This window comes from Choloepus didactylus, chromosome 10 (assembly GCF_015220235.1).
Source record: "Choloepus didactylus isolate mChoDid1 chromosome 10, mChoDid1.pri, whole genome shotgun sequence".
NCBI classification, from domain to species: domain Eukaryota; kingdom Metazoa; phylum Chordata; class Mammalia; order Pilosa; family Megalonychidae; genus Choloepus; species Choloepus didactylus.
The window spans coordinates 112,710,378-112,737,678 of record NC_051316.1 but is presented as its reverse complement, the minus strand read 5'-3'; the positions used below and the strand labels follow the sequence as shown (position 1 = coordinate 112,737,678).

Genomic DNA, 27,301 nt, shown 5'->3' with positions numbered 1-27,301 from the left:
TGCTACAGTTCCTTCCCGTATTTAGAGATGGGAATGAGAAATATAATGTGACTCTGATTCTTATTAATTTTGTGTAATTTCACTTTTCTCTCTGAAAACTTAAGATTTTCTCATTAACTTTGGACCTCAGAAATTTCACTCTGAATAGTGAAGACGTGTCAGCCAAATACTCGGGCTATTTTTAGATCCAAAGTTTTAAGACTTTCTGTAGCTCAGGAAAGCTTTCTTCTATGGGGGGGAAAATTCTTCCCTTTCATCCTTTTCCCCTCTCTCCTTCTGGAACTCATTAAATGGATATTGGGGCTTCTAGACTGATCATTAGTATCTTGTCACTTCCATCTTGAATTGGAATATTCAAGTTCTTTATTAGCTCTTTATTCTGAGAGACTTTCAATTTGGTCAGCCAAATCACTCTCAGCAACATTCATTCCATTTTCTGGCCTTCTATTCAAAATATGAATTTCAGGATATTTTATTTCTAAGAAATCTTTCTTGATCTCAATATTCACCTTTTCAATCGCAGTCTGCTCTTGTTGTGGGTAAGATGGCAATTTCCTCAGTGAATATAAATGGATGTGGGGCTTTGAAGTGCTGATAAGCTTTTTTTTTTTTTTTGAATCAATTCAGTCTAACCTGCTTTATTGGGCCATAAATTCCTCAAAAATTTTTATCTGTTGATAGAAAACTGACCTGATTTCCAACTCTAACATTATCCTTATTTTTCTATTTCTTTCTTCTGCTCTTACATGACATTTTGAAAATTGGATTCTTGTAGTTCACCATTTTGAACCAGAAGTCCTCATAGCATATCTGGGGGTAACATCTATATTTTTATCATGGATTTGCAGCAAAAGTTGGATTTTGATGAAAAACGCTCCTGTTGCAAAGGGGGATAGTCTCATACTGCACCGATATATCATTATTTAGGAATTTGGTTTTCAGGTTGAACTAATGTAGGGGACTATACCTTTACCACCATGTCTGAAGTTTGGCACTCCATTTTCCCGAGGTGGTACACCTCACTTCTTCTCTGCCTCCAGATAAAATGAAACCCTGGCGGCAACTGAGCTGACAGACAGTCCCCAGTTTGGCGGGCTGCTTGCCACAGGTGGGGGGGAACACGAAGACACCTTTGGGCCTCTGAAAGCTGGGGCAGTGGCGCTCTATTGTAGGGAAATGAGAGAATGTCATTTGCATTCCCACAAATTGGAAATGTCACAGATTCCCTTAGGGAAAAAGAAAAAAACACTTATGCTGCTTTGGATTAATACAGGTTACTAAAAGCATAGGCAGGACATATGATGAATTGTAAATAACTTAAAAATTGTTACATCATGTTATTTTGCCCATGTACCAAAATCTTGAAAGACTTCTAACTGCTATTTTAATCGATGCTGACTGACTTGAATCATTTGTTTGGCACACCTTCATTCAGTTTGCAGAATGTTTGTTTATGGTGTTGAAGTATAAAATAGGAAACTGAATTTCATCTTTCATGGATTAAGAGATAAATTTGGCTATCAGTCTCTTCTCTGTGAGCTTTTTGGTGCCATCTTTAAGTGAAAATCTTAGGAGAAAAATTTTTATACCTTCTCTAGAATACTGTGTTTTAACTAAGGCCTTCATCGTTAACGTTGACTTCAGCATAGATGAAAAATAGCAGATGGATTAGGCAGAATACTGATGTAATGGAAAATCAAGGCTAGGAGGATGCGTGTGTGTGTATGTCTATGTATGTGCATGCATGTTTGCGTGTGTGTCTGTGTGTGTGTGCACACATATGTGTTTGTATATGTGTCTGTATATGTTTTGTGTCTGTTTGTGCATGTGCCTGTATGTTTGTGTGTCTCTGTGTGTGTATGTGCCTGTATGTGTTTGTGTGTATGTCTGTGTGTTTGTGTATATGCATGCATGTTTCTATATGTATGTGTTTGTGTGTACGTCTGTCTGTGTGTGTGTGCATGCATGTTGGTGTGTGCATGTATGTGTGTGTGTGTCTGGGTATGTGTGTGTGTATGTGTGTATATGTTATATTTGTGTTTTCTGTGTGTGTAGTGACTCTGCTGGCAGCTATACTCATTTCTTTAGTCTGTATTGCCCGTTTAATATTAGCTAACAAACGTAACTATTATGTGTCAGGCTTTATTCTAAGTGCTTTAGATTTATTGACTCATTTAATCCTCTGCCTTAGGGATTACTGTTATTCCCATTTACAAACAAGGGAACTGACGCATGGAGAAGGTAAGTAACTTTCCCAAGAGCACCTGGCAGGTCAGCGGCAGAACCTGTGCACTCCTAACCTCCCCACCATTCTGCCTCCTCCCGCAACGATTTCTTCCAAACTTCTGTGCCCACAAGCCCATTTTCCGTGAGAAATTGATTTGTCTTTATTCTGGCACAGTGTGTGCCACGTGCCTAAACAGGCTTTTTCCTTTGTCAACAGGAAAAGCCAGACTCTGTGGGGGCTAAACAGCCTACCCCCAGGGCTGCTTCTTTTTAAATTAAGAAAATTCTCCATTTGGGGTGGTCATGATTATTAAAGATTATATTCCCTGTTAGTATCCTTTCTTTTTATTGTTTCTTTTTACCTTTAAAAAAAAATTCTGTTATTTTGGGTGAACTTCTTTTAAATTTTTCTATAATTTAGTCTGATTTTTTTTTCTTTTCAAATTATTTCCATTTCTTTACTCTTAACAAGTTCTGATATCAGTTAATGTTCATTTATATATCTTCACTATATTTTCTTCTAGTTTTTAGTGGTTGCATTTTTCAAGTTATATTTTTAAATCTATGTGGAATTTATTTTGGTTTCTGGTGTGAATTAAAGATATCCAAAGTGTTGTTGGCTTCATTTTGGTTTTCCCAAGGAGCTAGCCAGTTTTCCTATGTGAGTAGTAGGATAACTTTTATCTTCTCGACTGACTTGTCATTGCCACTTGAATCTTACATGAAACTCTTAGATGCTTCAGGATCAATTGAGTCCCTTTGATTTGTATGGCAATCCTTGCACACTTTTAGTTTTTGTAGTTTTAGCATATATTTTAAAAGCTGGTAGTGCTAGTTTCTCTCTATTATTCCTAGTTCTCTTCCCTTTCAACATTATTTTAGTGATTTTTGCCTATATATTAAGCCTTGACTCACTTCTAATCCCAAATTGAGGGAAATAAATAAAAGTCCTTTTAGGTTATTGAATGAGGTTGCAATTTATCTGTACATATATTTGACGAGTACTTACACTTTTTACCTTTTATATAAATATTAAGGTACTCTTTTTGTCTCTCAGTTACATTTTGTAATTTGTTTCATCAGGTTCCACACATTTCTACTTAAGGTTTTTCTTACATATTTTATACTTTCGGTAGATTTTTTGAACATGATTTGTCATTATTTGTTCTGTTAATCAACATATGTTTATCAATTCTCATTTCATTAGTAGATTCCTTCTATTTTTAACAAGACAGATAACCTACAAAAGATGATTTTGAATCATAATAGATTTAGTCTTATGATTTATTACAAAGGCTAGAGCTTAAAGAACAATGCTAATTAATATGGATGATTCTGATCATCCTGTTCTTTATTCCAGATTTAATAAGATAGTCCGCATTGTGTATTTATAAGTGGCTGCAGGTTTAAGATGGAAATTTTGGAGGTCAGGATTATCAATATAATCTGAGTTTCTTAGAATTTTATTGAAAATATGTTTCAAATGATAATGAATGTTTAACTTCTACTAAGCAACTATGTGAATTTTTCTATTTGATATAATGAAGCAATTTATTACATTGACAGATTAACTAATTTTACACCCTTATTGGAAAAATTCTACTTGTTTTAGTAAAGCATTCTTTTGAATCTGGACTGCTAGCGTTTTTGCTATTATTAGGGTTATAAATATAAGTTGGTTTATATGTATACATATACATATAGTTATACATAAGGTTGGTCTATAGTTTTCCGTCTTTTTTGGGTAATAGTTGTCAGGTTGACAACAAAATAATAGCTTGATATTATGAATTGGACTTCTTTCCATTATTTGGGTCAAATTAAATGAGAGTGTGAGAATTACTCTTTCTTAAAAGTTTTAAAGAATTTCCTCTTATTGACTCTTCAGTCATTTTTGGAGATAATTAATACTCTGATGACATTTTCCATTTCTTCTCAAGTAATTGTACATTTTCTTTCTACTTTTTTTTCTCAAATCACTCAGGAATTTATGTTTCTCTAGAAAACCACGCATGCTATCAAGAATTTTCTATTTATTGCAAGGCTTAATACATGGTGTGTTATTATCCATTAAAAAAATCCTCAAACCTCCATATAGTTTGTTACAGTTCCTTTGAGAATTTCTACTTTTTGCATTTTTCTTACATATAGTTTTAAATCTATTTCATTTTTTATCCAAAAGATTTCCCTCTTATCCATTCTATTGCATCTCACCTCCCTTTATAATTCATTTTCCTTTACTTAAGTAATTTTTATGTCCTTCTTTCAATTTCCCTTCTTTTCCTTACTTTTGAATTTAATGCTCAGTTATTTTTCATTCCTTCCTGTTTAATAAGGAAAAGATTTATCACTATGAAATTATATCAATGTATAATTTAGGACACATCTCATAATTTTGGTTTTTGGACTTTGTTAGTTACACTGTTTATTTTTTAAAAAGGTAATTGCATTTGTTTTATTTCTCCCTTGCCCACTTAATTCATATCCTTTATTATTGCATAGAGGTCTTCATATTTTTGGGTGTTTTGATCTAGTTCCATATTTCAGAAAATGTTAAGAACACTGACTCTGATATATGTGTTTCAATAACTTCGTTTTTGTTGTTTGCCTTTTAATAAAGTATAGAATTCCTTTGAAGTACAGAAATTTACATTTTTATGTATTCAAATCTATCATTCTTTTCTCTTTATTTTAAGGAAATATTTTCTATTAAAAACAAAAATTTAAAAAAATTCTTAGCAAGTTCTCCTCCATTAAAAATTTCATATCTTTTTTTCTAATTGCTATTATTTCCTTTTTCTATTTTACTCTTTAATTTGTCTGGATTTTAGCAAATGTTGTTTTTGAGGTGAGAGTAAAAACTAATTTTTAGATAAATTCTTCACTGATTTATGAGGTTTTCTTTATTGAATATTAAATTATTCTATAAACTAATGTTTGTTGCTGAGCTAGGTTTGCAGTTCTATGCATTTCCACTGTTCTGTACCTCTCTGAACGTGCTATTTTAACTACTGTGGGTTCATAATCTGTCCTGTGATGGTAGCAATAACCCACCTTTACTGTACCTCACATTCAAAATTTTTCTTATTTTTACTTGTCTATCCTTTGTATACTTTCCATTCATTTATATATCAATTTTTGAAATGGGAACTTTCATAGTAATTATGACTATTGTCAGAATTTTGGGGTTACAGTGAGTCCTTCCCCAATAAATTGCAAATAAGGATACAATTTCCCTTTGACTTCAAATCCACAAAGATTTGCATATGCTTAAAATCACTGTAGAAGTTAGTTTAATAATCTGAAAGTAAGTTTAAGACAGGGTAACTCCACATGAACCTTATTAAATGTACTATAATTTTTAATGAAAGACCAGGTCCATTCTAAGAGCAGTTAGTCAATCACAAAACCAGGGAAAGAGGCAAGTCTCAAGCTTAAATATTAATATTTACACACAAATTCTAGCATGAGGAGATGGGGTCCTAATGAAATAGATTTTGGGATTTATTGTCCCACTGTTAAAGCACCTCTTTTGTGGTGATATATTCATTATCTTCACTTAATTTAATGCTATGAACTATCTCCCTTTGTTCTGATTTTATGCCTAAGTCTGTTGACGGTTTGGTTCCCTTGTAGCTTCTGCCTGTAAGGAAATAAAAGGCTAGTCATGTCTATGTCCTTTCCGGACCCCTAATATTGATCTTGTTGTAATTGAACAGACTCTTCCTTTTATTGTTTTAATTTTTCAACCTGGAGAGATTAATCTCTTCTCCATGTGATGATCTCCGTTTTCTGAGCTTGCATGAGTAGGGTCAACCCTTGAACTGTTAATGAATCCCTCTGGTAAGACCAGCATCCTTCCTGGTAATTTCTTCTTTATTATTGGGCATGGACCCAATACTAGATTTTACTAGTTTAAACCTGTAGATCAGTTTGGAAGGAGACAACATATTCATAACATCCAGTTTCGCCATCTTGGGTCTGGCATATCTCCATTTATTCCCTACATATGGTTCTTCTTCTTCCTTTTTTTGGAAGTTGGTTATTTAATTATGTAACTCCTAATGCTCTCAGGTATAGTAAGGGCTCACAAAATGGTAACTATCATCATCATCATCATCATCAATATTACCATTGTCATTTGTGTCTACAATGTATAAGAAGCAGCAAGTTGGAAAATCTACTGAGTTTATTCATTCTAGAACCAGTTACATTAATGAGATGTCACAACTCTTAGTGAGGAACAAGACGTCTGATGGGACAGAACTTCATGACACATCGTAAGGTTCACTGGTATATAATACTATTCTTTCATCAAAAGAGAGAGATAACTTGTGTTTAACAAAGCAACGGAGTTACACAATGTTTGCTTTAAAAGAAATGCATCCAAATTGACCCCAATTAAAAACAAAAAGCATTGTCATTTGAAGCTGGGAATTTCAGAGAGTTGGAAACTTTTTGCCAGCAGTGAGGAATAGAACAATTTATTTATCTATGTATCTATAAGGCTATGCATCTCTATATATGGACATTCAATAACTGAGTCGGTTTTTAGTGCTAGGTCTTCACAGAAAACAGGAGAAATCAGTGATCAAGAGACACCACGCTGCAGGGGCTTACCCAGACACCAAGGTTCTGGACCATCCCACTGGGAGTTTCCTTGGCAGGTGAGCTTCGCACTTCCTTCTAGCCTGTAGCCTTCATCACAGGTAACCAAACGTTGTTGTCTATAGGACATTTCCCCCGTAGAACAGCTGATGCGGCCATGTTTGGGCTGGCGGAGATGGGGACAGGTTCGCACTGTGTAAGATGAAAACAATGAGCTCACATTTTACTAAGTGAACGTAAAAATAATAATTACAAATTCAATAATGACTATGCTTTGCAAGCAAGAAAATGCCCTTTCCTTATAATGTCAAAAATAAACAACATACCATCCTTTTGTGTTATTATGGGGCAACTAAAAGCCTATGTTTTATCAAATGAATTGCCCGAATAATATCATGCTTTTCAGTCAGCCCTCTGCTCATAGTTGAGAAACTTAAACTGTCTGAGGGGTCTGGCCCTAAAGAGCTGGTGACAGCTGTAGATTGGAGGTGGGCAACACGAGAAGGGACCTTCAGCTTCCAGCTGGGCCTTTGCAGTGATTTTCCAGGAAGGAGATATCAGGTTTACGATCAAATCATTTCTCGTGTTCATGGCACATCCTGGGCCTTTTTATGACCCCAGTCTCTACAGTCTTCACTCCAGTATCCTACTCTGCGACCCCAACTCTGGTCCTTCCATCCTTTTTACTCCTTTCTTCCTGTTATGGATTGAATTTCTGTGTTCCAAAAAGATATGTTCAAGTCGCAAACCCCAGTCTCATGAATGTGATTCTATTTGCAAATAGTATCTTTGAAGTTATTATTATTTAAGACAAGGCCAAATTGGATTAGGGTGGGCTGTAATCCAATAGGACTGGTGTCCTTATAAGGACAGGAAATGTGGACACGGGCAGGCCTACGGGGAGGACAGTCTTGTAGGGAGGCAGAGATGGAATCAAGTCACAAGTCACAGAGCGCCATGGGTTGCCAACAAGCCACTGCCAGAGCTCTCCAGACTTCACAGGAAACAAGGCCCTACCAATACCTTGATTTGGACTCCTAGTCTCCAGAACCGGGAAACAATAAATTTCTGCTGTTTTAAGTCACCCAGTTTACAGTACTTTGTTATGGCAGCCTGAGGAAACTAAGACACTTCAAAACACATCCTTGTTTCAACCATCTGCTGACCTCTGGGTTACTTCTCATTCTTTGTTTAGTGTCCCTCTCTCTACCTCTCTCTCTCTTTCCCTCCCTCCCTCCCCCAACGCCCCCCCCCCATACACATATACACACAAATTTGGTGATTTCATCATCAATGTAGACAGTAATTCCAGTATCCTGGAGTCATATTCTTGACTTCCTTTTCTCCCGTGACCAATGACCATATCCTTCACCCTACCTCAGTCACTCCTCCCACTGCCATATCCTCTAGAGCTCGTCATTGCCAATTCCAAGTGTCCCACTCTCTCACGGCTCCCTCCTATCTTCCTAGACCACTGACTGAAGTGCTCTAACTCCACCATTTTCTATACCCCATTCATCTCCAATCTATCGTGTGCTCCTCTTTAGAGAAAATCATCTCTAAAGAGTAGTTCATACTCTCTTTTTTACATTTCTTTTCCTCCAGTCCTAGCTTAAACCTGAACCAATCAGCATTTCCAATCAGAGAAAGGAGAGAGGGAAAAAAAGGAAAGGTAAAGGGGAGCAGAAAGGGGAGAGGAAGGTGGAAAGAAATACAGAGGAAGAGAGAAAGAAGAGGAAGAGGATGGGGGAAGGAGAGGACAAGGGCAAAGGGGGGAAGCCAAGAGTAGGAAAGAGGGTAAGATAGTGGGAGGGGAAGAGTTAAAAAAAAAGAAAGGAGAAGAGGAAGAGGGGGAGGCTGTGGACCCATGGAAAATGTACCCTTTCAGTCAAATGGTGTGTGCATTCCTGCCATGGACAGAGATAGGAGAGGGAAGGAGGGCAGCTTCCCACAGAGCACGCCAAGGAATGGGCACATATACTCGTTTTGATAGCTCATAGATGTAATCCTATAATGCATCAGGCATAGTACAAAAAAACAAAAACAACCCCTACAAAAGAACAAAGTTCAGTTTGCTCTAAGATGACACCTCTGCAACACTAAAGGCCAGGAGAAATACAGCAATCTCTAATGATTTTTGAACAAAATCATTTGGGACTCAAGAATTTTGTTGAGACTCTGGGTCAGACGTATTTTTCTTTCCTTTTCTTTCCTGCATTGCTCGTTTTTGTATCAGGCATCTATTTATTTATGATGAAAACTTAACCTTAAAACAATAGGAATGGAAATTGGGGACAAAATATTCAAAGTGTTTGACAGACCCTAGTCTAAAGGAACAAATTCAAATTACATTAGTTGGCAAGGAACAATTATTGAATGAATTAGGTATGTGTTTAGGATTTATTGCTCCTTAGGGAAAAGTCAAGTATTAGATGAGAGGTTAAATCATAAGCCCCAGCCTCTTCCATTCCTGGAATGCTTTTGACCAAATTCAATAATCGGTGACAAACGCATAGAAATATTTTGCTGCCTGCGTGTTTATTTTTATTGAATGTCCATCATGTAAGTAAAGAATCTTTAGTGAGTGTGTCCATACAGTGAGTAGATATATTTTGACTTCCACATTTTGACTTTTTTTTTTTTAGTGTGCTCATCATGCATAGCACAGCACAACATCATGGCCCATGTGGGATGAAAAGATGAATAAGATCTATTCCTACAATGAAGATGTATAAAATCTGGAAAACCATATGAAACAACTGCTTTTAGCTTCAATAAAATGCTGAAACCATTCCAGCTTTCCTGACCCTAGACAAAATGGATTTGTAACATCTCTCCAGTGCTGATTGAAAACTGGAGTTTACTTGGTATCTCATACAGATGCAAATTATATTGCTTCTCAAATTTCGGTTTTAATAAATTTTCATTGCTCCTCAGAGAAAAATAAAACCTATGTAATAATTGTTATTTAGTCCTTAAACATCTTACATTCTATTTCAATCAAGAATGACCATTTATTACCATTTTAAAAACATAAATTTTGGTTTTAATAAGCTTTAACTATTCCTCAGGGAGAAACAAAGCACATACGATAACTCTTATTTAGTCCTTAAATACTTATGTTCTTTTTCATTCAAGAAAGACCATTTATTATCATTTTTTAAAACAGGAACATGCTTGTTTATTTAAAAATCCATATATTAGTTTAAACTTTTTTATTTTAACAAGCTAATAAAAAAAACCTGCAACAAAGTTTTCCTGACTGACATCTCTTCACTGTATCACTTCTGTGACTAGGCGGGCTTGATATCTCAGACTGAGATGTCAGGAACTTCCCTAACCCTCCCACTTCTCTTCTGGACCTTCAGTTCCCCAGCTCCTCCCACAATTGTGTAAGGTCCAGTTCCTAAAATATCTCTTATTCCATAACATACATGGTGACGGTGCTTCCTGACTGACACACAGAACATAACAGCTAGAGGGACGCACACACAAAGGCCTCCCCACCTAGGCTGAGCAGGTTGGCAACCAGAGATGGTCCAACATGACCAAAGGCAGGTTGGCAACCAGAGATGGTTCATCATGACCAAAGGCAGGTTGGCAACCAGAGATGGTCCAACATGACCAAAGGCAGGTTGGCAACCAGAGATGGTCCAACATGACCAAAGGCAGGTTGGCAACCAGAGATGGTTCATCATGACCAAGAGCAGGTTTGCAACCAGAGGTGGTTCATCATGACCAAGAGTGGGCTGGCAACCAGAGGTGGTTCATCATGACCAGGGAGTCAGACAACCAATGCTGAGAGAACAGCATGCAAAGGGATGGCTTCTTGAGAGGGAATGGTTGTTCCTTACGGCTTTAGTGTAGGAGGAAAGATTCGGGGTATGGATTGGGTAGAGAGCGAGGCAGGTGCCAGTCCTTATTCTGAAGGAATAATTTACCCTGCTTTTCCAGTTCTTCTTTGGAAAGCCAGTAGGTGGAAAGTGAAAATGTAATATTTTCCACCCTCTGCCTTGGGGTATTTGGAAAAGGAATGGGGATTTTACACAAAGCTTATAACTGCTGGCTGTCCAGGAATATATTTAGAGGCTTTTTAATAATTAATTTTTTCAGCTGTGATATTGTGGGATTTTTCCATCTGAGACTGCATGACTGAAGATGTCTTTCTTTTGACTTTACCAATAAATCTCACTGATACCATATTTCCCTTTTTTGTCAGGTTTCCTTTCTGTGTTCAATCTTCTGATTCTCTTCATGTTTCCTGGTCTATTTGTTTGTATAGATGAGAGTCTGAATTGGAATCTGATTTAGGTGGACTCATATTATAGATGGGGTCAGTATTGGTAGCTGATAAATACACACAGTGGATGTCTGCTCGTGTTCACAAATCACCTTTGAGTGGTAGGCAGGTGGACTTCCCTTACGGCTGTGAGTGCCAAGAGAAAACAGACCCCCTTACCCTACTCCAGTGAGCTGGGATTTTATGAGGTCTCGGAGCAGCCAAATCTCCAGTAAAGGATATTGCCACAGGATGTCTAGGGAATGGGATGGCTAGGTTTGCCAGATTTAGCAATAAACAAACAAATAAGCAAAGAAAACCCAGGATTCCCAATTGAATTTGAATTTCAGACAATCTACATACCTATATATTTTTATCCAAATCTTGGATAGGACACACTTATACTAAAAACTTATTTGTTGTTCATCTGAAATTCAAATTTAACTGGGTGTCCCCTTGGTGGGGTGAATACTATCTTCAGTAACTTCATGAGCAAGCATTCTGGTGGAGGTCCTTAAGTCCTTTGGCTTGCTCCCCTCCTACCATTTCTTAGATATCCTACTCTTCCAATCCTACTGGTGAAACCTTGGGAAGTTGACAATACAACAGTTGTAAGGAGAAATAGGAATGTAGGTCCTGGAGGAGATGAAAGAGGAGGTGAATCGAGGTCCTGTTCTGTTTGTTGTTCTCTGTCTTTAATGTGAGGTCTGAGCTCTTCTTCTCGTGCTGTCCCTTCCCTATTGGCTTGTCTAGGCTGGACATCTCACTTCAGAAAATTCAACACGTTCCCTAGCATTTTGTCTACTCCAAGTGAAGGATGGAGATGTTGGCCAGCTGCTCCCATTGCAGGATTTTCTGGCACATTCCCTAAATCCCACAATCACAGTTGGCACCAAAGTTGGCACCCACTCTGACTATTCCAGAACTCTCCTTGGCAGCCTGTTTTGGCAGCTTTAAGTTTACGTTCCAGGTTCCAAGTAACCTGTCCATTTACACTCCTGGCAGCCCCTTCCTTTGCCTGTTGATAAAAGGAACACAAAAGACCTAGCTTATGATGATGTGGTCAACTGAACTTAGTAGTTCTGATTTCAGACTTCCTGTAATTTTTTTTCCCCTTTTTGTGGTCTGTGGTCTATGGAATAAAAAGAAAGAACTTACTGGCCCATTAGAGTTTAAGTCAAGGAAATCAAGCAAGACAATCAATACACACTGTGAGTTGGCAGTTCGCGTACCTCTGCAGGAGGTCTCTGAACCCGACCACAAACCATTGGGTTGACACAAGAAGATGCTGCTTCCCACGAGGTCAAATCCAGGGTGACACCGGACCCCACAGGCTGCATTGAAGTGGTTGTTGCAAGTGTTTTGTACAAAGTAACCATTTTCAGGAGGCTTTAGGGTAGGGCAGTGGACAACTAACATTTACAGAAATAAGAGCAGAAAGCAAAGTTAAAATTTGCCTAGGAAGCATCTCCCTTCTTTTTTTTAAGGAAACACTTCATACGTTCATCTCAATTCTGCATAACATTCCCATTTACTGCATTTGAAGATCTGAGGGCATATTTGGAAGATGAACCTTTACTTCTGACTCCTTTTAAGGATTTATTTCCAATTAAATCTTAAATACAGACTAAATAGTGTATTTTAATTTTTAAAAAATTTTATTTAGAACTCTAGATGGATATGACTGTTCCTATTTCTTGACCTTCATGTCATTAGCTATTTTCCCCTTAATTAATTAGAGAAAAACAAAGAAGTTCAGCAGAGTATATATGCCACTAACTCCAAGAGCCACATCTTCTTACACAGGGTATATGCTAATGAAATATTTTAAAATTTTAATATGAATAAAAATTGAGACACTTTACTTATTAAAATATTTTTAAAGGGATTTGACTATCACCAGAGCCCAAGTTAGATAATTTGTTATTCAAATTTGTTGTTACAATTGTGGCTTTCCTCTCTTAGATTCATTTTAGATTTTTTTCTAGGTGCTGAATCTTTCTGATTTAACTGCTACACAACTCCTAAGGTTTCAGACCCTCTTTCTCTGGAGCAAGATATGGATGTAAGTGATAATAAGAAATGCTACATAAGAAAAGCAAGTAATACCCCCCAAAATACGATTAGGGAAAGGGATAGTAAAGACCATTCTAAATGAATTGGATTAAAACGCCAGCATTATTTCCCTCAAAGAGATGAGCCTTTACAGTTCCTATTTGCCCAACTTCTAAATTTTATGGTGGGAGACTTACCTTCGCAGGTTTGGCCGGATGCCCGATACCCCTCCTTGCAGACACAGTCTTCTGGGGATGTGCTTCCGGGTGGAGAGGTGTGATTTTCATCAGGACACAGAATGCAAGTGCTGATTCCTCCTGGTGAGCCTTCAGGTTTGTATGTCCCCGATGGGCAAGCTGTAGGCAGGTAACAAGCACATGTGCTTATGTTGTATGATGTTTAACAAAACTCTGGAAACAAATTAGGGGGAAAGGCACCAAACAACAGCTTTTCACAGACATAATAGCATAATTCAAGCAAGGGGAGAAACAATTTTTTTTCTTTTACAGTGTGATGCAATTATTTGCAGGTTATGAGGTGGCCTCCTATGACCCACAATTTTTTGTAATTACAATGTAACAAAGCATGGTAAGTCTACACTTATTGGTGGGCAAACTGGAAATAGCAAAATACATTAAGGGACTGAAAGAAATCAATTATCCTCAATAGATAAAAGTCTTTATAATATGGTGCACCCCATATTCTGTTCCCTGCTTCCTGTGACACTTTCTTCCTCACTACACAACCAGACTCTCCTAGGAGAAAAGAATAACTGCAGATATGCAAAAAGAACATGGCTGATTGTTTCTGTTCAAACTCTTGACAAAAGATGAGGAGAAAGTGAAGGGCTTGAGGGAAATAATCCAAGTGATGGGAAATAGACCCTTTGAAGAAAAAAAAATATTAAAGACCTTGCTTTTCCCAGGCTCAAGAAAAAAAGATTAAAAGCGGGATCTAATTGACCTTGCTGCAAATCCTCTCTCTGCACTGACAATGTGGCTTTGAATTTGTAACAATCTCTCAGGAGTTATACAACTGTAAAGTAACTCAAAATTAAGAATTCAATATTACAGAAATTGTGGAATAAAGGGATCTGCAATGCTCAGTGAAACCATTAAATGTAGAATAGTGTTAGTATGCATTTGATTATTAAAAAGCAGGACAACTAAGTAATGTGCACTTATATGATAGTATTTTATATAAATGATCTCATTAAATCCTCACAGTAATAGTAAGTGTTATTATTAATTATATATTAGTATTAGTAATAATTATATATTAGTATTAAGTATTATTATATACATTTGAAATTTGAGAAAATGGATGTGTAGAGAGATTTAGTCACTTGACTAATATTCCAAAGCTAGTCGGTGACAGAGGCAGGATTTACTTGTTAGCGAATACTTATATAGCTTTCCCTATGTCACAGGTAATGTTCTATAAAAACAGAAGTTGAACTGATGATGCATATGATCCCTTCCAATGCTAACATTTGATGATTCTGTAAATCATCATAATACTAAAAAGCAATTTAAGGAAACATTCTGTATGAGTGCTCAGGTTCTGGCTAGAGATTTTAAAATTTATTTTAAAAAATACTATTATATGAGAAGGAACAATTTTTATAATTTTAGTCTCCAAAACCTTTTGAGTAATCAAGAGTTTACAACATTGGAGAACAGTGCTTTGGATAAAAAATATCCAAAAGTACATTTGGAAATATATTGTGAAATTCATAATGATAATGGAAAACAGACTTTAGGAGAACTATTTAAATGCATTGCACAATTCAAGTGGGAGAGGTGTAATCAACTTCCTTGATTCCCAAGGGGGAGAGGAGTAGAAATTCCTCTTCTAAACCCAAGCAAAATTTGAAAAGGCAAAAGAAAACTGTAGTTTGAACAAATTTCACAAGTCTTGGTAAAGTGCTATGGCATTAAAAAAATATATGAGATGTTTCCTTCCTGGAAATGTACCAAATATTATTTCTTAATCGCTCTTTTTGTGGTTGTTAAAATAAGCACTTTCTCTTTTCAGACATATCTTGGCGGCTATCCGCTACTATTACTGAAAGTGTGATTCTTGAAGTTATGTTGTGCTAACATTAGATTTTTCTTCAGCTAACTTAACTCAACTCTCTGAGTGAAGTAAATTAAAATACCAACCACTATGGAATTTGGAAAACATAAAGTCTCCCTCCTCTCTAATCTGTCTCAACCATTAAATACCAATTCCTTAGATAACTTTTTAGTTACTATTAATAACATGTTATATGGTGCTTTACATTTGACAAAATTCTTTCCTCCAAATAATCTCAGATTAATTTTTTAAAAACTAATAAATATTAAGAGCCTTTGTTCCTTCAACAATTCACCTTTAAAGGTCAATGGGTCTTTTTAAAGAATGGTGTTTCGTGGCAGTTCCTCCAGTTGCACCCAGGCTGTGCCCTACACAGCTCCAGGGTGCCCAGTCCCGTAGGTATTAACAGTGCCCCTTGGAATTGTGCAATTCAACAGTCCTAGAGTCTACTGTTTCTGGGTAGGGAACCAAAGAGTGTCTGGGCCCCCAGATCCTTTATTATTGTAAGATCATGCTTCTCAACTTCACTGATTTGGTCTGTATAAGGGATCTGCTCCTACAGATGGCTGTGCTGAGATTTTGAGCACAGGGATCCATTGCCCCAGAAAGGAGCCAGTTTTCCCATGCTGAGTCAGTATCTTCACAAATACAAAACAAGGACCTAGGCAGGCATATAAGGGGCTTTATTTTTATTAGACAGCCAGGATCCTTTTATTGTCTACTGTGAATTAGGGGAGACTTTCAACCACTCTAGATTCTGCACATCTCAACCTGTGTGACTTGCATTAGCAGCCTGCCAGTCTCCTAATGATTGCTTAGCTCATTTGGCTGGAGTACAGGCTATTTGGACAAATTTGTCCCTGGGAGCCCTGTGTGGTGCCACAGAAGCAAAATGCAGGAGATGCCATGTTGCAAATGCAAGCACCTGCTCAGACTAGTCAAGAGATCACTGATGATCAGGACAAATCTATCACAAAACAAAATGTAAAACCCTTAGAAGATCGTGTCCAAAAGATGAGCCATCAGCAAAGTAATTGTCACATGTTAAGAATTTTTATGCATGTACACACACACATACACTCACGAATATACACACACACATTCACACATACACATGACCTGGCTGAGTACAGAATACTGAGGCAAAGTCTTTTTCATAGAAAACTCTGTAGACTTGATCATCTTAAGGAGTTTACTTTCTGAATGAGAAATGTGAGATCAGCCTGATTTTTATTTAAAAGTTTGCAAGCAAGCACGTTTTAGGAGAGACCTCTGGAGATTTCTGAATTATTTTAATCTTGTTGTTTTTCTTTCAAAAATAGTTAATATCTCAGAATTGTATAAAGAAGAAAATAAAATTTAACATCAGCTAAACCATTCTGGTTTAACTATTCTTTCAATATTTGACATTTCGACTGAAAACAATTTTTTTTACAATTATAAACATTGTATCTATAAACATCTTGTTCTCTTTGATCTTTGATCCATTTTCAAAATTTTTTCTTAGACAAAACAATATTAACTTTTTAAACTTGTGCCCCTATTGCTAAATTATTTTATATTCCCATTATCAGTAATGAAAGTACACGTCTTATTGTACTCTCATCAACATTGAATACTAAGAGTTTTAAAAATTACCTTATTAATTATTATTTAAATGTGAAGTCCTGTGCATTTCAATGCAACAGGATTTCAACTTGAAACTAAGGTGGATCCATGCTAGAATTCAGACATGTGTATGCTCAACAGAAGTCTTCTGGGAGAAAACTCCACTCATGGCAGGGGTGATATTCAAAACACTACAATCCAGAACGGCATGATCAGCTATCAGTGAGAAGAGACACCAGCTGTGGCAGGAAAGCAGGCTTCTGCATACCAATTTCTCTACCAGATGTTTCCTCTACAGGTGCTAGGCTGTGGACTGGGCCAGCGAGCCCGGAAGATGGATGAGCTCGGTCAAGAGGAGCATACAGGGCTCGCGAGTCAGCAGCTATTTACCAACAGGTACGTAAGTATTACAATATTTTAACAGCTTTTCCAACTGTACTGATGCATACCTGTTGAACAATAGCTTACACTAAGGAAAGAGAATTCGCTCCCCTTGGACCTAATAACGCTTAGTGGCCAGAAAGGAAGAAAGATTCTGAGTGCAGACTGGTGTCCATCAGCAAATTTGTTTCCCTTTGAGTCCCACAAAGAGGAGTAAGTTATGAATAAAATCTCAGGCTAGAAATACAGTTGCCTTTGGTCTTTTCCTTTCCTCTTTTCCTCTACTTCACATTCAATAAGACACTAAGGTCTATAGGAATTTGGAAATGTGGCTTATATCAATTGCTGCTTTCCATGCCCAGTGCTCCTACCCTAATTTAGGACCGTATGATTTTATGCCTGGATTAATGACAACCTCTATCCATTATATCTCCCACCAAATTACTTCACATTCAGTGATCTCTGTCCATGAATGCCATAATAATATTCCTAAAACACTGCTTTGATCATGCCACGTCTCTGCTCAAAAATCTTTTGTAGCCTGGAATTCAAGTCTCTGTTCAAGTCGTCTTTACTACTTTGCCTTTCTTGCCTTGAATTCCCTTATATCCATAGATTTAGCCCCTCACCTGGTCATATGAGCAACCTTCACTTCCCATCACAGCCCTGTATTTTCTGTCAGGCACAATAGTCTCCCTGCTTTGTACCTGTCCAGATCTCACTCATCATTCAAATCCAGGTTAAATCCCTTCACCTCCATAACTAAAGGTAAACTATTTTTGAACAGCTATAGCATTTTGTGTACCACATACATCACATCACTTTTTTTTCTTTCAATCTCGGTTGCTTAGAACTGGATTAATCATAATTCTTGGTTCACAGCACATATTATAACTTGTTTATAGTAATTACAGATCTATTTCATAATAAGCTACCTTAAGGCAAGGACTGTACAACAATCACATCTTCCAAAAAAAAAAGTTGAAGGAGTCAATGGACAAATTTAAAGGATTTCTTTATGCAGTTTGCATAGGACCTGATTCAGAATGATTCCATGTGCCTGGCATTCATTCCAGTGATCTGTGTGGTCTAGGCTTTTGCACCTTGAAGTACTCCAAACATCTAAAAATGTTTTCCCTTTTATTCCTGAAAATGTTTGGACTATCTTTTGAATAATATTTGTACAAATAAAATTGCAAGCATTTTACTTTGGAAACACAATGCTTTCAACACATTAAACTTCACCATGTCACCACCTTTCTCCCATTTCATCAATTAAAATAGGGTGTGGTGCAAAGGATCGAGTGCAGGGCTGAGAATTCTGCAAATTATTACTGGTTCTGACACTGTCCGACCTCTAAGTTGTGTAACCTGGTGGGGAACCATTTTTTCTATCACTGCTACATGGGTCTGTAGCAAAGTAGTTGTAAAACAAAAATTTCATGACCCTCGTAGGGATAAAAAGGATATGACAGATAATAGGTTAATGGGGATACAGCCAAAAATAAGACATAATTCAGCCTGTGCCCTTACAAAGCTTGTGGTCTTGAACAGAAAATTAAAGAGGGACAAATACCATGCTCTATGACAATATGTAAGAGGCACATCATCCCGCTTGAGCAGAGGTGGGAGATCAGGTAAGTTTAGTTGATCAAAGTGATTTCAAACATGAGACCAGACTGTGGATAGGAGTGAGGGGAGCTGTGGGAGCAGTCTGATAGCAATCCAGGAAGATGAACCAACATGTGCAAGAGATGGTATATTATGATTAAAGAAAAATGAGAGCTAACTTTGCCTGGGTGCAGAGGGGTGAGGCTAGAAACTTAAGTAGATACCGGAAGCATCAGTGCTGGGCTTGGCAAGCCACGTTTAAAAATCTAGGAGTATATCCTAAAAACGACTGGGGACTAATGGGAAAGTTTTCAGTTAGGGTGTGTGACAAGATCACTTGGGGTACCTTTTGGAGAATTATTTTGGAGGACAACAGCGTTTGATTCTCTAATCTGGAATTCAAGTCTCTGTTCAATGTCTTCTTTACTACTTACCTTTCTTGCCTTGAATTCCCTTATAACCGTAGATTTAGCCCACTCTCCTGGCCATATGAGCAACCTTCAATTCCCATCACAGTCCTGTATTTTCTGTTCTCCACGATAGTCTCCCCTCTTTCTGCCTGTCCAAATCTCACTCAGCATTCGAATCCAGGTTAAATCCCTTCACCTCCATAACTAAAGGTAAACTATTTTTGAACAGCTGTACTACTGGTACGATTTGTTCACTGCCACATATTCCTATACTTAAGGACAATTCAAGAAGAACTTGAGCTATGATTAATTAATATATTTTGCTTAATTGCTTTTCTGTTTTTCCTCTATAATGCTTTCTACAATTCTTATTCTTAAAGTATTGGCTATTAACTTTTTTTTCCTATTTTACTTTAGTTTCAGCACAAATAAAACTTACCATCAAGCATAAGTTACGGGAAAAATTGACATCGCTCTGCTCCCCAAAATGGTGTCTTTAATTAAATTAACACCTAAAGAGCAATGTATCTGTTAGGTTGACCTAATCAAGAAGGAAAAATCTATCAACAGAGAGGAAATGATGGACCCTAAAAAAGAGAGGGCATTGGTTTTAGGGAAGACCTAATATTTGTACTTTTCCTTAATCCACTCACTAAGTACAACAAAAAACCCTGGATGGTATGTGTAAAATAAACACAAAAAGAATCTGAAAGATAAGAAGATTCTTATCTTCAGAATCTGAAGAAAATTAGATAGAACAGGAAGGGACCTCAATAAGGAACAACATCATGGTGAGTCCCCTGGGTTCCTTTTTCTTCTCTGATTCCAGAATTGGAACTAAAGAGGCTGGCAAGCCCCAAGCACTAACAGGCACAGACAAAAAAGCCCCAACAAAATTCTTCTCTTTCAAACCAGAAGATCAGGAAAACACCAGCTTAGCAACATAGAAAACTTTTAGACAACAACTGCCCTAATCCAGCCAAACACCCTGGAGAAGACTGTGGCTGCACCCAAACCCACACCAGGGGGTGGCTGAATGCAGAGCCTAAACTGCCCTTAGGAGACTCTCATGGGACACCCCAAAATTTTGTCTTTGTTAAAGAAGGGTAAGTGGGAGCAAGATCTTTCACCACAGGGGTGTGTGTATCTGGACTTCTACTCCCCAACCACAAGTAAAGAGGAGCTCCTCTCTCTCCCCACTGGAGGGGTGTCAGAGGAGACCTAGTGGACAGCCAGGACTTTCTTTACCACTGCCCAGCAGTGAAGAAACCACCACACCGCCTCCCCCAAGTGGTGTCAGTGAAGTAAAAGTTTTAGCATTAAATGCATATATTTGCATATATTATACGAGAGGGAATGTCTCAAATCAGTAATCTAAGCTCCCTTCTGAAAACCTAGAAAAAGAAGAGCAAAATAATCCCAAAACAAGCAGAAGGAAGGAAGTAATAAATATAAGAGCAGAAATCAATAAAATTGAAAACAGAAAAAAGCAATCAATGAAACAAAGAACTGGTTCCTTAAAAAGATCGATAAAATTGGCAAACTTCTAGGAAAACGGACAAAGGAAAAAGAGAAAATGCAAGTTACCAATATCAGGATTGAAGCAAGCTCTTCACATATTGAATGGATGATAAGGCAATACTATGTCAAATATGTATGTAACTGAATTACACATATGTAACTTAGACAAAATGGATCAATTCATCAAAAAACACAAGCCTACCACTACTCAACCAATATGAAAGATAACTTTAATAAACCTATAACTACTGAGGAAATTTAATTCATAATTTTAAAACTCCAAAAAAAAGAAATTCAGGCCCAGATGATTTCACTGGAAAACACTACTGAACATTTAAATAATTAACACCAATTCTACACAGTCTCTTCCAGAAACACTTCCCAATTCATTTTATCAAGCTAGTATTACCCTGATACCAAAACCAGACACAGACAGCATAAAGAAAACTATAGATCAATATCTCCCCTGAATATAGACAGAAAAATTCTTAAAATATTAGCAATAGAATTTAGGAATATATAAAAAGCATACATCATGATCAAGTTAGATTTATTCCAGGGATGCAAGACTGTCTTACTATATGAAAATAAATCAGTGTAATCTACAACATTAACAAGCTAAAGAAGACAAATCACATGAGCATTTCAAGATGCAGAAAAAGTTCTACAAACAAAATTCAACACACATTCATGATAAAAACTCTCAGAAAAATAGTAATAGAGGGAAACTTCCTCAACTTGGTGAAGACTATCTCCAGAACTATACAATAACATTATGCTTAATGATGAAAGACTACATCCTTTCCCCCTAAGATTAGTAATAAGGCAACTCTTATTCAACATAGTGCTGGAGTAGTTCTAGCCAGTGTAATAAGGCAAGAAAATAAAATAAAAGGCATAAATATTAGAAAGGAAGAAATAAATCTGTCCCTATTTGCACATCACATGATTCTCTACATAGAAAATCCCAAGTAATCTACAAAACAAAATTTAAAAAAACCCTCCTAGAACCAATACGTGAGTTCATCAAGGTCACAGGATACAAAATAAATACACAAAAATCAACTGTATTTCTATATACTAGCAATGAGCAAGTGCCAATCAAAAGTAAAAAGATGATACCTTTTATAATATAAACACTCACAAAATGAAATGCTTATTTCCAAATCTAATAAAACATGTACAGGGCATGTATGCCAAAAACTATACAATGCTGAAGAAATAAATAAAAGAAGGTCTAAATAAATATAGAGACATACTATGTGTTCCGGTTTGCTAATGCTGCCTTTTCGCAAAACACCAGAAATGGATTGGCTTTTATAGAGGGAGTTTATTTGGTTACAAAGTTACAGTCTTAAGGCCATAAAGTGTCCAAGGTAAGTCATCAACAATCAGGTACCTTCACTGGAGGATGGCCAGTGGTGTCTGAAAAACCTCTTTTAGCTGGGAAGGCATGTGGCTGGTGTCTGCTTCAGAGTTCTGGTTTCAAGATGGCTTTCTCCCAGGACATGCCCCTCTAGGCTGCAGTTCCTCAAAAATGTCACTTTGTTGCTCCTGGGTGTTTGTCTTCTCTTAGCTTCTCCGGAGCAAGAGTCTAGTTTCAATGTCCATCTTTAAACTGTTTCTCATCTGCAGCTACTCTCTCAGCTTCTGTGCATTCTTCAAAGTGTCCCCCTTGGCTGTAGCAAGCTCATTCCTTCTGTCTGAGCTTATATAGTGCTCCAGTAAACTAATCAAGACCCACGCTGAATGGGTGGGGCCGCACCTCCATGGAAATTATCCAATGATAGATCTCACCCACAGCTGAGTGATCACATCTCCATGGAAACATCCAATCAAAAGTCTCCAATCCAATCAACATCAATATGTTTCCTGCCCACACAAGACTGCATCAAAGATAATGGCATTTTGCGGGACATAATACATCCAAACCAGCACACTATGTTAAAGAATTGGAAGATCCAACATACTACAAATGTTACACTGATATACATATCCTGGTTGTGACACTGCATCATAAATTTGCAAGCTGTTCCATTGGGAGAAAGTAGGAAAAGTATATAGGGGACCTCTCTGCATTATTTCTTTCAACCTGCATGAAATCTACAATTATTTGAAAAGAAAAAGTTTAATTTAAAATGTTCAAAAGGCAGAGGGCAGAGAAGCACAATTTCAAAGTGCATCTAGAAATGTTCAATGCAGAGAAGCTATCTAGGAGATGGCAATCCTGGTCATTACACAAGTATGTTTGACTGGGGATCGGAGATACTTCATGTCTAACCATTGCTTTACAGACACTTCATATATGGAATGGAATATGATGAAGCATAAACATGAGTATTATAATCAATGGAAAGGGCAATTCATCCTGTGTAAATTCATAAATTGGCATTATTATTTCTATTATCAATTTCAATAAAATTTTGCAGTTTTTCATGAGAGTCATGCAATTTTCTTTAAAGAATTCTTAGGAAATATATATTTCCCTTGTTATTATAAACAGGATTTTGTCTCATTTTTTTAAACAATGTCTCTCCATAAAAACTTATTGATTTGAAAGTATTTATTTTGCCAACTTACAAATCTATTAACTCTTGTGAATTTTTAATGATTCCTTTGGGTTTTCCAGGCTAACGATATTACGATATTACACGCAAATAAAAAATAACTCTTTTTTGTTTTAAATATGAAATATTGATTGTGAAATGGAGTAACTTTGCTTTTTTAAGTTTTGATGGTTTTGCCTTTATTTCACATATAATCTGTGTTAGTTTTATTTATTTTTCCTTATAACTTGTTTTATAGTTCATGACTTACCTTCTTATAACTGCTTTCACATTTTGAAAAGATTTACAAACTCCTATGTTTTAATGGAAAATTGCTCAACTACTAACATGATAGTCCATGCAGAAATAATGGTTTGCTTTATATTTGTTAAATGGTTGCTTAAAGGGTAAAAGTCGACAATAAGCCGAAATGCTATGTTTTGCACTATTATATGAATGAAAAAAACTACTCCAAACCATCAATACACGCAAATAGCTTTAAACATACATACACACTCACATACACATGCACACCCTCATAGTATATTGGTTTGTAGGAATAAATTTGTAAATAATCTCCGTAACTAGATAACATGAAAGAGATAAATTCATGATTAGCCACTTCCTATTGTTGAATTCAGCCTTCCAGATGGCTCACTTTGATTCTAAGCCAGTGTTTCTCAGGGTCAGTAGACTTGTTCACCTTCACCTCTCCTGAAAAGGAATGGAAAATTCCCAGGAAGTTGGGAACCAAGCAGAGTTTCCATATGCTGTGTTTTAGTATCTAAACATCTATAACTGTTTTATTTATTTATTCATTCATTCATTCACCAAAAATTTATTAATGCTTGCTCCAAGTCCCTGTGCTGGGTGGCAGAGGCTGTAAAAATTAAAAGGAATTCCCAGATTATTAGAGGAGAAAAATCTACTAAAGATTATAACTTACATGTTGTAAGTGTGAACAGAGAAAAGATATTTAACAGAACTGAAAAAATGTGGGTCTAACTGTATCAGGACAATGGATCTTTGGAAGAGGGCTAAGAGTGAAGGTTTCATAGAAGAAGTGAGATTGTTATGAATCTTGAAGGACTGGTAAGAATTAAAGAGGCAGACAAGACATGGGATATTCTAGGCAAATGGAACAGAAGCACAAACGCATAGAGCCATGAAAGGGATTGAAGTGTCTGAGCAGCCAGAGGCTGCTTGGGGAGCCTAGAGCATAGGATGTGCAAAGTTCATTCCCAAGAGATAATTCAACCCCAGAAGAAGCACATGACTTTGATATTCCTCCTAAATCTGTTTTTAAAAAAAGAGATGCAGTACCACTTTATGAATCTTACTTTAAAGCATTAATTCAGTTTGTCAATATAGAACAGGGTCTCTCTATCTCAGGAATACTGACAGTTGGAACTTGTGGACATAGAGACATACTATTTCCTCGAGGGCCGATGATGACTGAGCAATGCTGTGGATAGACTGTAAGCAGGATAATGCTGCAGACAGAGCAAGGACGCTGGGGTCAGAGAGAGCTGGGTGCTAACTCTACCTCCTTCTAGTCGAAGGACATTAGGTAACCTCCTTAAGTCCTCTAAAGCTCTATTTCCTCTTCTGCAAATGTGGAAGATAAATAGGCACAAAGACTTTGCAAGAGGCATGAGGATGTGGCCTGGGTCAGTTTAAGAGAATCTTCCAGAACTTCAGTGTTCATATACACTCTAACCTAAATTGAGCTGCCTGAGGAAGTATCTATGGCACTTTTTCACAACTGTTCTCTCACTTTACAAAACAAAAGAGTACTTCTCAATCCTTCTAAATCTCACTATGTTGCATTGCCCCAAGGTGAAAAACTTCCAGCACAATTCAACATCTTGGTAACTGGAAATGCTATCTATCTAACATTTTTTTTTATTGTGAAGAAAAGGCAGTGTTCATTTACCACCTCTCTTTTCAAACCCCTTGACCACTGTCAAAGAATGGATTTCTAAGGAAGAATCCCATGAAAGCAAAGCAAGGACAAAAATATCTAAAAGAAATATTGACTACAGCAGCAACTTATTTCATCCATCTGACAAACTCATGGCAGGCTCTCAGCCTTATCTGTCCGTTGTGGAATTCAAAAGTGACATGCTTGTCACTGAAATGTGTATTAGCACATTGAGCCTTTTTCTCTCAGGAACTAATCTGATGTAGTAGATAGGTTTGACATTACATTGAGAAATGGCTATTTTGAAGACATTATGTGGTGGATATTCTTCCATGAATTAAATGAGCTAAATGTGTGGCTCCAAGGTTTTGACAAGAATATATGAAAACACATTGCAAGATGAAAGAATTTTGCCATAAACTATTGAATGGCTAAAGGTTTATTAAAATTTGCACTGTTTTAATATCCCCCAAATGTTCTGAGATGATGAGGTTAAACAAAGCTTTTTTATGTGAAACAGTTACAGGTAGTCTTTTAATAAGAGCTAGTAAAGCCTTTTTGGTGGGCTTCCCAGTAATTTAGAAAGGGAATTATTGTAATGATTGGGTAACAACTCATTCCACAAATCAGTTTCCATAAAATTGAAAAAGGGCCTGACGGGATTTTCAGCTGACAGATCATTTAAAATACTTTCTTTGATGACAGATAACTTATGTTATTTTTGGCATACAACTCATAAGGGGCTCAAAGAATTGCGTGACACTGATTTAACACAACCCCTTCAACTCCCAAACACACAGTTATCTGAAGAAGGTTTTTCAGCACTAACATCTATAAAAACAGAAAAGAGAAATGAAATTGATGCTGTATGCTCTCTTGTTTTAATGGAGCATAATATAAACCCATGGCTACATGAATTGATAAAAAAAAATCCGCCTTAGAAATTTCCAATAATATTTTACTTTTATGTACAATAAGTATTTATCAAAACTTAAATCATATGTTTTATAAATTATTTACTGATAACAATTGTAATAACTCAATCGAGTAGTAATTTTGGTCCCAGGAATTGTAAAAATTAATTTAAATTCATATCTACATTTTTTGTGTGTGGCAGAGAAGTACAATACTGTAATAAATAATAGACTCCAGGGCATAAAAATATTAGATTGTAACAGAATAATGTGGTGAAAGTGGAATAGAACACATCTAAGAAAACAGGAAACTATGCAAATTTCCAAGTTAAAAAAAAGCTTGTTTATAAGCAGATACGAAAAAGTATCAAATTTACTGTAGTATTTAGAGTTCAGTGGGTACATTTTAAGTATGAGATAATAGTCTTATTTTAAAATGTCAATACAGTACTACAGTATTGCCATCTTTTAAAATCCTGATGGAAATTTTCAGTTGGCCACTTAAAAGTCAACAAGGATACGTGGTTTTCCAATAATCTTTTAGGGGTTATGTAAGCAAAACTTTCTGAAGACCACAGACTGAGAAGGTGTGAAATGTTTCCTCTCTGCCTCCTTACCAGTGTTATTGGGAAGTGTTGCTTATGATGGGACTCAGGAGAAGCTGAAGGGAAAAAGGAAGACTTTACAATGATAAATGGGTGACAATCCTTATCATGACAATTTTAGAATATCAGCTATATCTTTAAAAGCATTTCTAAAGAATACAATACACTGACTTTGGAGGGTTTTGATGCTCCATGTGAATGGTCTGATTTTATGAGTTTCCTTTTACAAAATCATAATAGATTAGAAAAGTGCACTACCAGGACCAAATGCCTACATCATGTAATGAAAAACTGAACAAATTAGCTAGTTTAGGCAGCAGTTACCCATCCTCCTCATTAAAGTGATGGAAACCAGCATCACATGCTGGCAATATTCCCTCACAAAAAGTAAATAGGAATACATTGTACAAATTCCTTACACCTTACACATCCATTATTAGGCACCGCTGGGGAGTGTTTTTTTTTAAAAGCAGCTAAGCTCTGTTCAGAGAACAAGATTTCCAAATGTTTTGGTTTCCATTCAAGAATTTTTAG

The 27,301-nt window shown here is 36.7% G+C and overlaps 1 protein-coding gene across 1 annotated transcript in view; it reads right to left on the bottom strand.

Moving 5' to 3' along the window:
• Positions 1-27,301, bottom strand: part of SVEP1 (sushi, von Willebrand factor type A, EGF and pentraxin domain containing 1) — a 195,409-nt gene that overhangs the window by 115,017 nt on the left and 53,091 nt on the right. The window contains 4 exon segments of the mRNA XM_037797566.1: positions 977-1,163; positions 6,847-7,026; positions 12,346-12,525; positions 13,366-13,524. Coding sequence (XP_037653494.1) covers positions 977-1,163; positions 6,847-7,026; positions 12,346-12,525; positions 13,366-13,524 — 706 coding nt within the window.